The sequence below is a fragment of the Ovis aries genome, chromosome 3, assembly GCF_016772045.2.
Source record: "Ovis aries strain OAR_USU_Benz2616 breed Rambouillet chromosome 3, ARS-UI_Ramb_v3.0, whole genome shotgun sequence".
Lineage (NCBI taxonomy): Eukaryota > Metazoa > Chordata > Mammalia > Artiodactyla > Bovidae > Ovis > Ovis aries.
Window position 1 is genome coordinate 80,509,537 of NC_056056.1, and position 13,038 is coordinate 80,522,574.

Here is a 13,038-nt window from a genome sequence, read left to right on the forward strand (position 1 = left end):
ATGTGGACTGGACCTGCATACAACATGGCAGCTTGCTTCCTCCAAAGTGAAAGATCAAAAGTGAGAGGTTACCTAAGACAGGCTGCCTTGTGAAAGAGAGCATCCCCATTGTTGGAAATATTCAAACCTAGACTATACAACCACTGTCTGGAATGGCTCTCAACATTTTGATGAGGTACTAGAACCCTTGGGAAACCTGATTTCCCATTAAAAAACACCAGTGCACACACACAATTCTGCATACATTTCTAGGGAGCTCATGGACCCCAAAAAGTAATTCCATGGATTCCAGGGTAAGAATCCCTATTGCAGAAGACCAGACTATCTCCAGGGTTCTTTCCATTTCTGTGACACTAGTTTAAGATAAGTGAAAGTAAATGCATTATACTCTATATGGTTCATGGTTTTTATATGTGCTTGTTTTAGCTATACAAGTTATCTATAAATATGACCATTAGAATAGTATTTATGGTGCTTTTGTGCAAACTGGGAAAAGATGACTCCTCTGGGCTGTCTAGTCAGAAACAAGTACCCCTTCCTCTGGGCTCCTGTGGCCCAGGTCAGGACACACCACTTGACAAGAAGAGGCAGGGTGGGTGTGTTAGTTCCCACCCTTCCATGAGCAGGGCCCAACCAAATTTAAAGTAACCAGCAGGCTGGAGTTTGGTCATCTGGTTAAAGAGTTGAAATACCTACATTTTTACCAAAGTATTAAAGTAAATGTTACCATTGGCTATTAAATCATCACAATGCTTGCGGTGAAAAAAGTATGAGCAAATGCATTACCCCATTTTTACTGCCAATGAAGAAAACAGACTTTTCTCCAATTTCAACTCCATCACCTTCACTTCCACCACTTCTCCGTTCTTCCACTTCAGCTTTTGCAATTTCCCAGAGAGTTTCACTATATGAGAGAAAGATAACCAAAATTCAGAAAAACAAAAAGAATCCTTACAAAATTTCTCTCCAGCCCACAGAAATTTCATTTCAATCAGATTTATAAAACAAACCAATATCATTTGTGGGGGAGGACAATGAGCTGGTAAAACTTTGGAGGATTAGTCATTTTCTGTGTACTAGATGGAAGAAGAAAATGATAAACAGAGCCTTTAACTGCCAAGATCTGAAGTTGTCTTATTTTGGGACTCCTGGCCAGGGCTGAAAGCTGTATGTGTTAGCCTCTCAGACACACACGAAGGTACAATGCCTTTTGGAAACATACAACTGGAAAACCACCAACATCTAGGAAAAGGGGGAAACATGTAAATCTAGTTTACCACATAACCTTTGCTACCTGAAATAGTTTTAGTTTTTTAAAATTATACATTTTTTGGCTCAAGATTCCTTTTTTACAATATAAAAGAAGGGAGAAAATCACCTAAAATTCCTTTTGAAAATCATCCTTTCATTCACCTCTCTACACAGGTAAGTTTTTTTAAGTAAAGTCTAAATAAATTATGGAGTCCTGAGCTAGAAAATATGAGTAAGATTTCATGTTTTATCCACCTGAATCTACTACTTTCTTCATAGAGAGTATGCCAACTTGAGTAAATTACCTAACCTCTCTGGATCCTTCATTCAACAGATATTTATTGAGCACCTAGTATACTCACATTTCTGTGCTAGTCCCCAGGCTCACTTTTGTTTCTCCTCCTCTAACTACTGACTAAAAAACACCACCAACTTCATAGGACTGCCATGATTGTAAAATGTGATAATTCATTTAGGTTAGGGCCTGGCCTATATATAATCACCTAAAATTAGTGAGTGTTTATAATTATTATTTTTCAAGAACTAGGAATGGAAAAGGGGGGTCTGCACTAAAATTCACACATTTACTTCACAGGCGAGCCCCTAAGAAGTCAGTCTGGGCCTGTTTGCTCTTCAGTTACACCCATTTCTTCATAATGTGATTATCTCCTTCCCAAGTTCCCAGCAGTAAAGAGAAAGAGGTGTTGTAACCATTTACGGTGATGGGAAACTTAAGGTTCATAAACTCAACAGCGATCACACAGCCCATCCACAATACAAAAAAAAAAAAAAAAAAACAAAACCCAGAAAGCTGGCTCTGTGACGGAGTCCAGTATCCCACTCTCTCCCTCATGTCTTTACAAGTCGTTCAGGGAAGTTTTAAGCATGATCTTGAGAACAAGTAACTAAAATAAACATCAGAGAAGAGTTAAAATGTATCTGATAGGTGATTAAAATCCCACCCCCTCCCCTTAAAATGTGACCTTAGATTTTTCAGTGTCTTCACTAGTTTCCCCTCTTTTATCTTTGTCGTAAACCCCTGCACTCGGACAGGACGTCCCCGAGGAAGTGGGTTTGTGGTCTGGCTCACCGCCCGAAACCCTGTTCCTAGAACATTTCTGGGCCCTCAAAATATTTTTTGAAGAAATGAATGATTGGAGTTGAATCATCTTTCAACATCTCTTAACTTTTCCACCTCTGGAACTTTTCTACTTGCTTTTGGCAGAATGCATACTCTTAAGGATAGTACCTTGACAAACCGACTACAGGACTCGCTGTAACTCCTCTCCCCACATATACTGCCAGCGGCCTCTCCCTCCACCGCCGCTCCCCGCCTCCACCGCCGCTCCCCGCCTCCACCCCATCCAGGCTGAGTTGGGAAAGAAGGGAGGCTCTCGAGGGTTGCATAAACCAGGCTCAAGCAGGGTTGCAGGGATACCTGGGCATCGTGGCTTGGCCGCCCCAGTGTCCTGATCGCCGCGTGAGGCCCAGCCTAGAATCAGCCTCACGGCGAACTCGGAGGGAGGCCCGGTTAAAGCAGAGTATTGCGTTGCCATGGTAGCTACGTCACACTCATGGGTTGCGTGCAGAGTAGAGGCATCATGGGAAAGGTAGTTTTTAGCGTTCTTTTCTCGTCTCAGCTTCAGCCGTTTTGGATGGGAGAGGAGACTCGTGGCAGTAAATCTGGGACTTAAAAAACTCTGGGCCGGAAGTGTTCTTTTATTTAAAAAATATTCTCCTGAGTACCGACTATTTATATGCCAGGGGTCTCTGTCTTCAATTACTTTTCTCTCCCCAATAACAGTGATTTGGGAGTGGAGGAGGAAACAATCTCCTGAGCCGTTTTCTAGTGATTTACTAGAGACAAAGATTTTAGTATTTTCCAGCCTTCTGTTTGTTTGGTTGTTTCAGATTTTGTAGAATAGCATATCGTTTGAAAGTGAGAGAAAATATTAGTCGCTTAGTCGTCTTCGACTCTTTGGGACTCCACGGACTCTAGCCCACCAGCCTCCTCTGTCCATGGAATTCTCCAGGCAAGAAAAGTGGAATGGGTAGCCATTCCTTTCTCCACGGGATCTTCCTGACTCAGGGATCAAACCCAGGCCTCCTGCATGGCAGGTGGATTCGTTACCATCTGAGCACCAGGGAAGCCCAGCACATTGTTGATTAATAAGTTAATAAAGCAAATGCATCTCTGTAATACTTCATTTACTTATATCCAAGTCAATAACAAACTCTGAGTTATTAATATTACTATATGACCCACACACTAATTAAAGGAAGCCAAAGGTATAAACTATTGCAGAGAGGTACGATTTACATAAGAACAAGCGACTCGGCCTAAAGGAGCTGATGAAACTTGCATGGCAGTGACAGTGTTTGATCCCTCTCGAAAGCTGACCCAGGCTCTCTAGCCCAAGATGAGCTGACTGTTGGAAGGAGAAATTTCCCTCTACTGTTCTGCCATTTGCTTAGTCTCTATTGTGTGATGTTCAAGAATATGAATTTTGGAGTAAGATAGTTTGAAGTCCTGACTCAGCCACACTCAGTTGCCACTAGGGATAAATTACTCAATTTCTCTGAGCCTTTGCTTCCAACCCGGTAAAGCAAGAAAAAAAAAATGTGACTTTTAAATGAGATAAATATATGTAAAACATAACTTATGTGTGTCTGAAACACTGTTTTTAAGTGCTTAATACCTGTTACGGTAAGTTAAGTGGCTGATCAGCAGCTTTGAAGAAACACAAGGAAATGAAGCAGATGGAAATAAAAGGCATTAACTTCTGATAAAATCTTTGGGGACAAACTTCTCCCAATATTTAGGTGCATTTTGGAGACACAGAAGACTACAGTTACAAATAGGAAGGGAAGTAATGGAGGGGAGTTCAACGGGGAAAGAATGGTAGCAAGGGAGGCTGATACATCATGGAGTCAGCATCTATTATATATCCTGGAGCTAGCCCACCTATAAACTCACAAACTGATGTGGGACAAATTGTGATAAATCATGATGGCTGGAACTTTATTTGCCTTTTGCATGTTAGTTGGGAAGCCCTATTGCTATGGATAACAATAATGGCAGCTAACATTTTTTCTGTGGACTAGGCACAGTATTAGCAGGTTAAAGTTATAATGGTTTGGATAACTGGGACAGGTGGTTGAAGTAGTGAGTATGGTAACCAGGTGAAGGTTATCTGGCTAGGCCCTAATCATCAGCATTGATTCAGGGGTGAGTCACTTGATTCACCTTGATCTAATTAAGATTTTTCTATGTTTTTGCTTCCTCAGGCTTCATCAGTTCAGTTCAGTTGCTCAGTTGTGTCCGACTCTGTGAAACCCCCTGAACTGCAGCACACCAGGCCTCCCTATCCATCACCAGCTCCTGGAGTTCACCCAAACTCATGTCCATTTAGTCAGTGATGCCATCTAACCATCTTATCCTCTGTTGTCCCCTTCTCCTCCTGCCTTCAATCTTTCCCAACATCAGGGTCTTTTCAAATGAGTCAGCTCTCCGCATCAGGTGGCCAAAGTATTGGAGTTTCAGCTTCAGCATCAGTCCTTCCAATGAACACCCAGGACTGATTTCCTTCAGAATGGACTGGTTGGATCTCCTTGCAGTCCAAGGGACTCTCAAGAGTCTTCTCCAACACCACAGTTCAAAAGCATCAATTCTTCTGTGCTCAGCTTTCTTCATAGTCCAACTGTCACATCCATACATGACTACTGAAAAAACCATACCCTTGACTAGATGGACCTTTGTGGACAAAGTAATGTCTCTACTTTTTAATATGCAGTCTAGGTTGATCATAACTTTCCTTCCAAGGAGTAAGCATCTTTTAACTTCATGGCTGCAATCACCATCTGCAGTGATTTTGGAGCCCCCCAAAATAAAGTCAGCCATTGTTTCCCCATCTATTTGCCATGAAGTGATGGGACTGAATGTCGTGATCTTAGTTTTCTGAATGTTGAGCTTTAAGCCAAATTTTTCACTCTCCTTTTTCACTTTCATCAAGAGGCTCTTCAGTTCTTCTTCACTTTCTGCCATTAGGCTTCATATTTAGACAAATAAAGAGACTTTCCAGGGTAGATGAAATTGTTCAAATATACAAAGATTAGAACTCCTCTTCTGGATCAGCCCAAGAAGACTCACAGATTTCAGTGATGGTGATGGAGGAGGAGATAATTTTTATGCTGCTTGCTGAATGAAATGAGCAATTACATGAAAGGTAAAGGTGTGGGCAGAGTATATTCAGTGACCTGTGAATAGTTTGGGGTAGAGGTGTCTGGTGGGGCTAAGGTGGGACAGTAAGCTAGGTAGGTAGATTGGACTACCGTGAAAGGTCTTGCAATCTGGATTTTACTGTGTTGGTTATGAGAAACCAAAAAAGATTTCAAATAGGGGTGTGCCATGATTAGGCCTTTCCAGCGAGTTGGCTGTTTGTATCAGGTGGCCAAAGTAGGGGAGCTTCAGCATTACACTTTCCAATGAGTATTCAGGGTTGCTTTCTTTTAAGACCAGTTTGATTTCCTTGCTGTCCAAGGGACTCTCAAGAGTCTTCTCCAGCACCACAGTTTGAAAGCTGAAAAGACCCTTATGCTGGGAAAGATTGAAGGCAAAAGGAGAAGAGGGCGGTAGAGGATGAGATGGTTGGAAAGCAACACCGACTCAGTGGACTTGAACTTGGGCAAACTTCAGGAGAAAGTGATAGACAGGAAGGCTGCAGTCCATGGGGTCACAAACAGCTGGATATGACTTAGCTACTGAACAATAACAACAACATGACTAGACTTTAGTTCAGTGAGATAATTTTTTGTTTCTGTTTGAAAGATGCTTCAGAGTCTGGAAGTCGTGTATGGAGGCTATTAAAAATAGCCCAGAAAGTGACAGAGTTTTAATATATTTTTTTAAATTTTTTTGTAGAAAAAATAGTATACAGAAAAAACAAAGAGGGTATAATAAGCAAATGCCAGAAATAACAACATTTTGATGTTTTTCATTCCAATCTTTTTTGCTCATAGAGCTGAGGTTTTTCTGTATAAATAACATTCTGATTTCAATATCTATTTTCCTGTATCAATTTTTCAAAAATGCATAATAAACATAGCTTTGATGGCTGCATAAGGTTCCACTATATAGAGTTTTAATAATTAAGCGCTCTCCTAATATGAGTGTTTAAAGTTAAACATGAGTTGAGCTAATCAGAATCCTTCTATGGAATTTTTCAAACAAGCATTAAGAAAATCAAGTCTTTCCCTCTCTGAGGGAAACTGGCAATATTTCCTGCTAAATGAAGTACTCTGTAGCAGTAAAATCCTTTTCTTCCTTTAGGGAAAAGAGAATAGGGGGAAATGAGAGGGGAGATGAGGTCCCTGCATGAACCAGTTAGCGGAAAAGCTGCTTCACCTTGTTGGTCCAGCTTCTCATTTTCGCTTCCTCAGTCCCCACATTCCCAAAGCCTTTGGTCCACAGGAATCAGCCCAGAGACTCAGCAATGAGACGTCCAAATTCCATGACAGCTGGGGGTGGGAGCGGGGTGGGTGAAATGTGTTCTTGGCATCCCACAACACTTAAAGCCTTTTTCTAGAAAAATAGGATTATCCATGGTGGCTAATTCTTCAGGATTATATACTTCAGTACAATTATGGGCTACAAGTATTGTTCCAGGAGCCTGACTACCACGTATTTTTTTCTACGGAAAAAAATGTCCAAACAACCACTAACAAACACTTTTTTCAAGCCAAGACTTTGTAAGTCGTGACTAACTTTTCTTGCAAATTGACAGTTAAATTCATTTCTAAGCTATGGCAGTATTTGACTCCAAGGACACACACAGACACAAATCTAGAACATTTAAAATAAAATTTTAGACACAGTCCAATCAACTTACCTATAAGGAGCTTATTACAAAATCATGGGAGAATGTCATGATTTATACATATTGTATATATGTCAATGAGCACATATATATATATGATAATTACAATTTGTCCACACAGCTTCTTTTTATATGGATAAAGGAAAGCAACACAGAAGACAAAGCATGAGTGCAGGAGAAGGAGGTAATAACTACCATTTTCACTAGTAGTACACTTCAGCTTTGACAATGAAAACATTAGGTATTTCTTGAAGGTTATTCAAAAGATAATGCTTGAAATGGGTTTTGTAAATCATTTATTATGATTGAAAGGGAGGAAAATGATAGGAGACAAATATTACAATTAAACATGTAACATTATTCTCTTGTAACCAATCATAATAACATACTTTGAATTTTTAAATGGCTATATAAAAGTAATTTCCCAGAAAATAAAATTTTCACATCATCAGTTACAGAAAATTGATTTCTTTCCATCAAAATATTTTATCTCTGCTCTATCAAAAATAAATGCCAAGTCTAGGGTACTACCATTTAAGCTGAGCCTTCACTATTCATTTAAATTAGAAGATTTTAGGGGGGGCTTACCACATGGTGAACTAACTACTGCCTAAGAATAAAGTCCTCATACATATGTGACAGCTCTGCCAAGCCTCTGGCTCACCAGCTAATGATTATTAAATGGTTTTCTGGGAACTCAGAGACCCTACTGTATCCCAGCCAAAAGGTGCCTGAGCGTCATCCCAAACTGGTAACCAGTTTATTCTCAAAAATTAATTTGCTTACACAGTGAGTGGCTGTGGCTCAAAAGATTAGGAGAACTAGTAAATGGCAATGTTATTTCTATGGGTGGTTTCGACCTTTGTCATTATCAGTAAAGCACAATCTTACTTGATCAGTGTATTTCTTGGGTCTGATCTTTCTAAGGATGCTAACGTAGGATGGAACATTTTTAAAAGGCTTAGTGTGAGAACAGTACATTGCCACAGGGAGAAAGCAGCAAAAAAGAAAACAAGAAGGCTCGCCAACAAATTAATTCAGCAGCTAACTTTTTTCCCCCAACTGGTTAAAAAAATACCATACAGAAAGTGATAAATATATGTCTAAAATATAAATAAAAAATATTCTACACATAAATAAAATTAAGTATACTCATGATTACTATTTCAATTAAACATTTTTACAATATAATTTTCATGTCTTATCACAGTTTCATTTTCATCATGAATAATAATAAGTACTTTATTTTGACACAAACTGGAATGTACTGACCATTTATGTAACCTAGTAAAGCAATAGGTTTCTAGACTCAACTAAAATTTATCTCCTTTGAAGAAGAGTTACTTTCTCTTTTCTTTAAAAAAAATATTTTGGGGAATTTATTTTCAAACTATAATTTAAAAGACTGTGTGAAGCAAAGCTTTAAAATTTCTTTGTTTTCAAAGATACTATTATTTAACAAAGCAAGGTCAAAATGACCCAGCACCAATGGAATGAAATGTGGGCAATATTCCAGTGAACTTGGGTTATGTTGACAGCCAAGGAATGTCAGGAATCAATGTTTCATTTTAAGTTTTACACTCCAGTGATCTGAAAAGGTGACAGGGTATACTTTCTAAAACCACATTGGAGGTTCTGGTTACCTGCTGCTGCTGCTGCTAAGTCGCTTCAGTCGTGTCTAACTCTGTGCAACCCCATAGGCGGCAGCCCACCAGACTCCGCCATCCCCAGGATTCAGCGCCTGCTCTTTCACACAGTGATTCATAGAACTAAAAACTTACCCTTCAACACCACCTAGCAGCTGTTTCTTAAATTGGATACTCTACTTCTTTCTAAATACCATATCATTAATTAAAAGCACACTTAATTATAGTACATAATTTTTTGGCAGTGAGCGTGTCCAAATAATCAACTGGTTTGCCAAATGAGAGTTTGGCAAAACTCCCTTGAAACTCCCTTTCTAAAGATTGCTAGTATATATATATATTTTTTTAAGAGAAAAAAAGCCTTGATGTGTCTGATGGCAAAGGTGACGGAAAAAAATGGCAAATTCTAACCCAGTTAAGCTAAAAGAAAATCAGCATGTGGGAAAATCTGTTGAGGTTTTATGTGTGTGCGTGTGTGTATGTGTGTGTGTGTGTAAGTTTTATTACAAGCATTTATTTGAATATTTATGAATCAAATGGAAGAGAGCAACTCCCATTATTTTTAAAGAATGGACTACTACTGTGTGGGTGTCATGCTGCCAGGATGTAAATGAACTTATTTGGAGCTGATGCAGCCATTGCTTAGAAGACAGGGGGAGATGTTTATGAGCTTTCAGAGCAAAGTGGGGCCTTTGGTTGGTCTGCTGCTTGCCAGAAGGGGCTGGCTTCCCATCACCCTGGCTTGGAAACCCTGGGTCTGAGCTGAGAGCAGCGCTGGAGCAGAGAGGTGGTGAACTGCCTTTTGCTGGTAGAAGTTGTTTATGTAGCTGGCGATCAAAAGGGTGATTTCAAGGATCTAAAACAAGAAAAGTGGAATTGTTATCCTCTTGAGAAGTTCTCATCATTTTCCAAAGAGAGTGAAGGGTTGGCCACAAGTGGTCTCCATCTGCAAGTGCCCAGGCCACCAGAATTCCCTTTCCACCAGATCAAACAGTGGAGTACAGCTGACCCTTGAACAACACAGGGCTTAGGGACCCTGACACTCTGAGCCGTCAGAAATCTGTGTGTAACTTTGCAGTGCCCCTCTGTAGCCACGGTTCCTCTGTATCCATAGTTCCACATCCATGGATTCAACTAACCATGGATCGTGTAGTAATATAGTATTTACAATTGAAAAAAAATCTATGTATAAGTGGACTTGTGCAGTTCATACCTATGTTGTTCAAGAATCAACTGTACTTACATGTTCAGCACCATCTATTTTTCCATTACTTAAACCAGCAGAGAGTAGTACTTAAAAAAAAAAACTCAAATTTAGTGGCAATGTTAGAAAATGTGACAATAGTACAATTCTGTCAGTTTTCTTAAAGCCACACTTGTGAACACGTGAATAAGAAATTCAGTGTATTATATTAACTTTTTATTTAAACTGAAGTGTGCCATAATCTTCTGCACTTACTATCTGCCTTCACTTAAGTATAGATTTAATTAAGAAACATATATGTCATTTTTTAAAGCTTCAGATTCTAAAAACGTAGTCTCTTTTAGTTGATAATTTTAAGACAAAGTTTTAGAAAAATTAGTTTCTCATTCTTTTCCCTAATATTGGAATCAAATGTTAGAATGCAGCCCTTTTATTTATTGCTTTTATTTAGAGATCTTAAAACTACATAGCTTGTTAAAATTGTAAAGAAACAAGTATGTCTTAATTTGAAAACCTCACTCTTCTCACTAATGAGTCCATTACGTGAATTATTCCAAGTAAATAAGATAATGCATATAAAATACCTGACAATGATAGCTTATGCCAGGACCACTTCTTTTGATCTTTCTGTACACCAGACACTGAGCTTAACATTTTATGTTTTAAAAGTAATTAGTTCATTAAGTTTTGGCTGTGCTGGATCTTTATTGCTCTGTGGGCTTTGTCTAGTTGGGGCAAGTGAGGGCTAATCTCTGGTGGGGTTCGTGGGCTTCTCGTTGCCATGGCTTCTCTTTTTGCGGAACACGGGCTCTAGCTCAGCAGTCATGGAGCACAGGCTGAGTTGCCCCACAGCATGCGGAATCTTCCCAGACCAGGGACTGAACCCATGTCCCCTGCACTGGCAGGCAGACTCCCAAATACTAGACTACCAGGAAAGTCTGGGCTAAACACTTCATGATTCCCTCACTTAATTCTTAATTCAGAAAAAAATAAAAGGAACATTATACCATTTTTTAGATGAAGAAACCAAGGCTTAGGGAGAAGATGTAAGCCAAAATTTAGACCTATGATTGTATGATTAATAAAGAGTTTGTTTTCCCATCAAGAACTTAAGTCTTCACACAATAAATATTTTAGTGTGAGAAAAACTAGCATAAAAAAGTTAGCATAAAGGCTTCTACTCACCTTGGGTTTTGCCATAGCAAAAATCAATTTCTCTGTTGGTTTCTCCTTTGAATGCGCATTGTTAATGACTACCATAAAATCATCTTGATAACCTCCAAAGGTCATTAGACTCTTGTATACATAGCTGACTATTAACCTCTTCAAAGAGAAAAAAAAAGTAAATATGTTATACACTATTTTCAGAGAAAGATGAGAGATGATTAATAATATATATCTCCATTAAGATGCTGATACAGATGGAAAACAACTGTAGATGGAAAATATTTGTAATTCCATACAGTTTCAAAAAGCAAAACTTGAATTTGCTGTGTACCAGTAACTATTTACATAGCATTTACACTGTATTTGTCCTTAAAGATTTCTATCTATCTATCTAACTGCCTATCTACCTATCTGGTTGAATCATATGAACCTGATGCTTTTTTAAGGTAAAAAAATGGTCAAATATTGGCAAATCCATATAGTTCACCCTGATAAACAGATCTTGATATATGTAAACATAAGGAGTACCAAGCACACTACTTATTTTTTAACTTTCTGCTTCTTTTAACTTAATAGCATGTTATGAACATCTTTCCATGACACCAAACATACTTGCTATTGTATAAAATCATTTTAAATGATTTTATAGACATTTATTTAGATTTTATAGACAGACATTATTTAACTAATCTATTGAAGAATATTTAAATTTTTTTGTTACTATCTTACTCCAGTTAATATTTACTTACTCCAGTGAATATTGGGACATATTCCATAATACACATAATTATTTCTATGGTTATAAACCTCAACAGCTAAAATTGCTATCTCAAAAAAGTAAGCCTTTTGAAACTTGGAAACATTATACCCATTTACATTTCCAGTGTTTTGCAGTTTTGATAACACAGGATACCATCAATTTGTCTGAAGTTCTGCCAATCTGATTGGTGACAAGTAGAATCTCACTGTATTAAACTGAATTTACTTGATGGTGAGATTAACATCTAAATATTTACTGAATATTAGTATTTCTTCCGTGAACTGCCTTGGCCCATTTGTCTATTGCTATGTTCATCATTTCTTTACTATCTGGAAAAACATCCACGTTCCTAAAGGATAACAACCCTTTGTCATACATGCAGCGAATACTTTTTCCCAATGTGTTACTAAAACAATTTTTAAAATATAATTCAAAGATGTACAGCCTAAAAGGAAAGGAATCTGTGTATTTAATGATTAGCTTGCAAGACCTGGAGCAGATCATCCCAGTACTGGATACCTCCTCTGCTGTACGTCTATCTCTCAGAATCAACAAACTGGTTTACTTGGCTAAGGTAACTCAACACTGGTGTATAATTTTTGTTGACTTTAAGTCACTGGTTTTATAATCTATCTTCAGATTATTTATTCAAGAACTAAAAGGCCTTCGAGAAACATGCCATGCCATGCTAAGTCGCTTCAGTCATGTCCGACTCTTTGTAACTCTATGGACTGTAGCCTACCAGGCTCCTCTGTCCATGGGACCCTCCAGGCAAGAACACTGGAGTGGGTTGCCAATGCCCTCCTCTAGGGGATCTTCTCAACCCAGAGACTGAACCGATGTCTCCTATGGTTCCTGCACTGTAGGCAAATTCTTTACCGCTGAACCATGGGGAAGCCCATTCAAGAAATACAAATGCCTTCAAAGAGCTTCCAACAGTTATAAGGAGAAACAGTAACTAAAACACTAAAGGACAGTCTCATTTCCAAGAAATTCTCAGTGATTCTGACTATAGCCACAAGTAGGAGAGCCCACTACATCTACCAGGTGAATTGAGTGATCCCTGTCCACCAGGTTAAAAAAGATTTTTTTAAAGTAATCTGATATATATATAATATGATACAAAATAAAGTG

At 38.6% G+C, this 13,038-nt stretch overlaps 2 protein-coding genes across 7 annotated transcripts in view; both read right to left on the reverse strand.

The window, feature by feature from the left end:
• DYNC2LI1 (dynein cytoplasmic 2 light intermediate chain 1) overlaps nucleotides 1-2,789 on the reverse strand; it is a 37,335-nt gene extending 34,546 nt beyond the window's left edge. For 2 of the 4 annotated variants that reach the window (XM_012172646.4, XM_004005991.5), the window contains exons 1-2: nucleotides 2,690-2,789; nucleotides 787-904 (exon numbers count right to left, since the gene is read on the reverse strand). In XM_012172646.4, coding sequence (XP_012028036.1) covers nucleotides 787-904; nucleotides 2,690-2,697 — 126 coding nt within the window. In that variant the 5' untranslated portion in view covers nucleotides 2,698-2,789. Of the gene's footprint in view, nucleotides 1-786; nucleotides 905-2,500 lie in introns of all 4 variants that reach the window. The other 2 variants (XM_042246239.1, XM_042246238.1) reach the window with 1 other exon arrangement.
• A 4,617-nt stretch (nucleotides 2,790-7,406) lies between these two features.
• PLEKHH2 (pleckstrin homology, MyTH4 and FERM domain containing H2) overlaps nucleotides 7,407-13,038 on the reverse strand; it is a 100,802-nt gene continuing 95,170 nt past the window's right edge. For all 3 annotated transcript variants that reach the window (XM_004005992.4, XM_042246240.1, XM_012172698.4), the window contains 2 exons: nucleotides 11,163-11,300; nucleotides 7,407-9,629 (listed from right to left, as the gene is read on the reverse strand). In XM_004005992.4, the coding sequence (XP_004006041.3) occupies nucleotides 9,447-9,629; nucleotides 11,163-11,300 (321 nt within the window). In that variant the 3' untranslated portion in view covers nucleotides 7,407-9,446. The remainder of the gene's footprint in view (nucleotides 9,630-11,162; nucleotides 11,301-13,038) is intronic.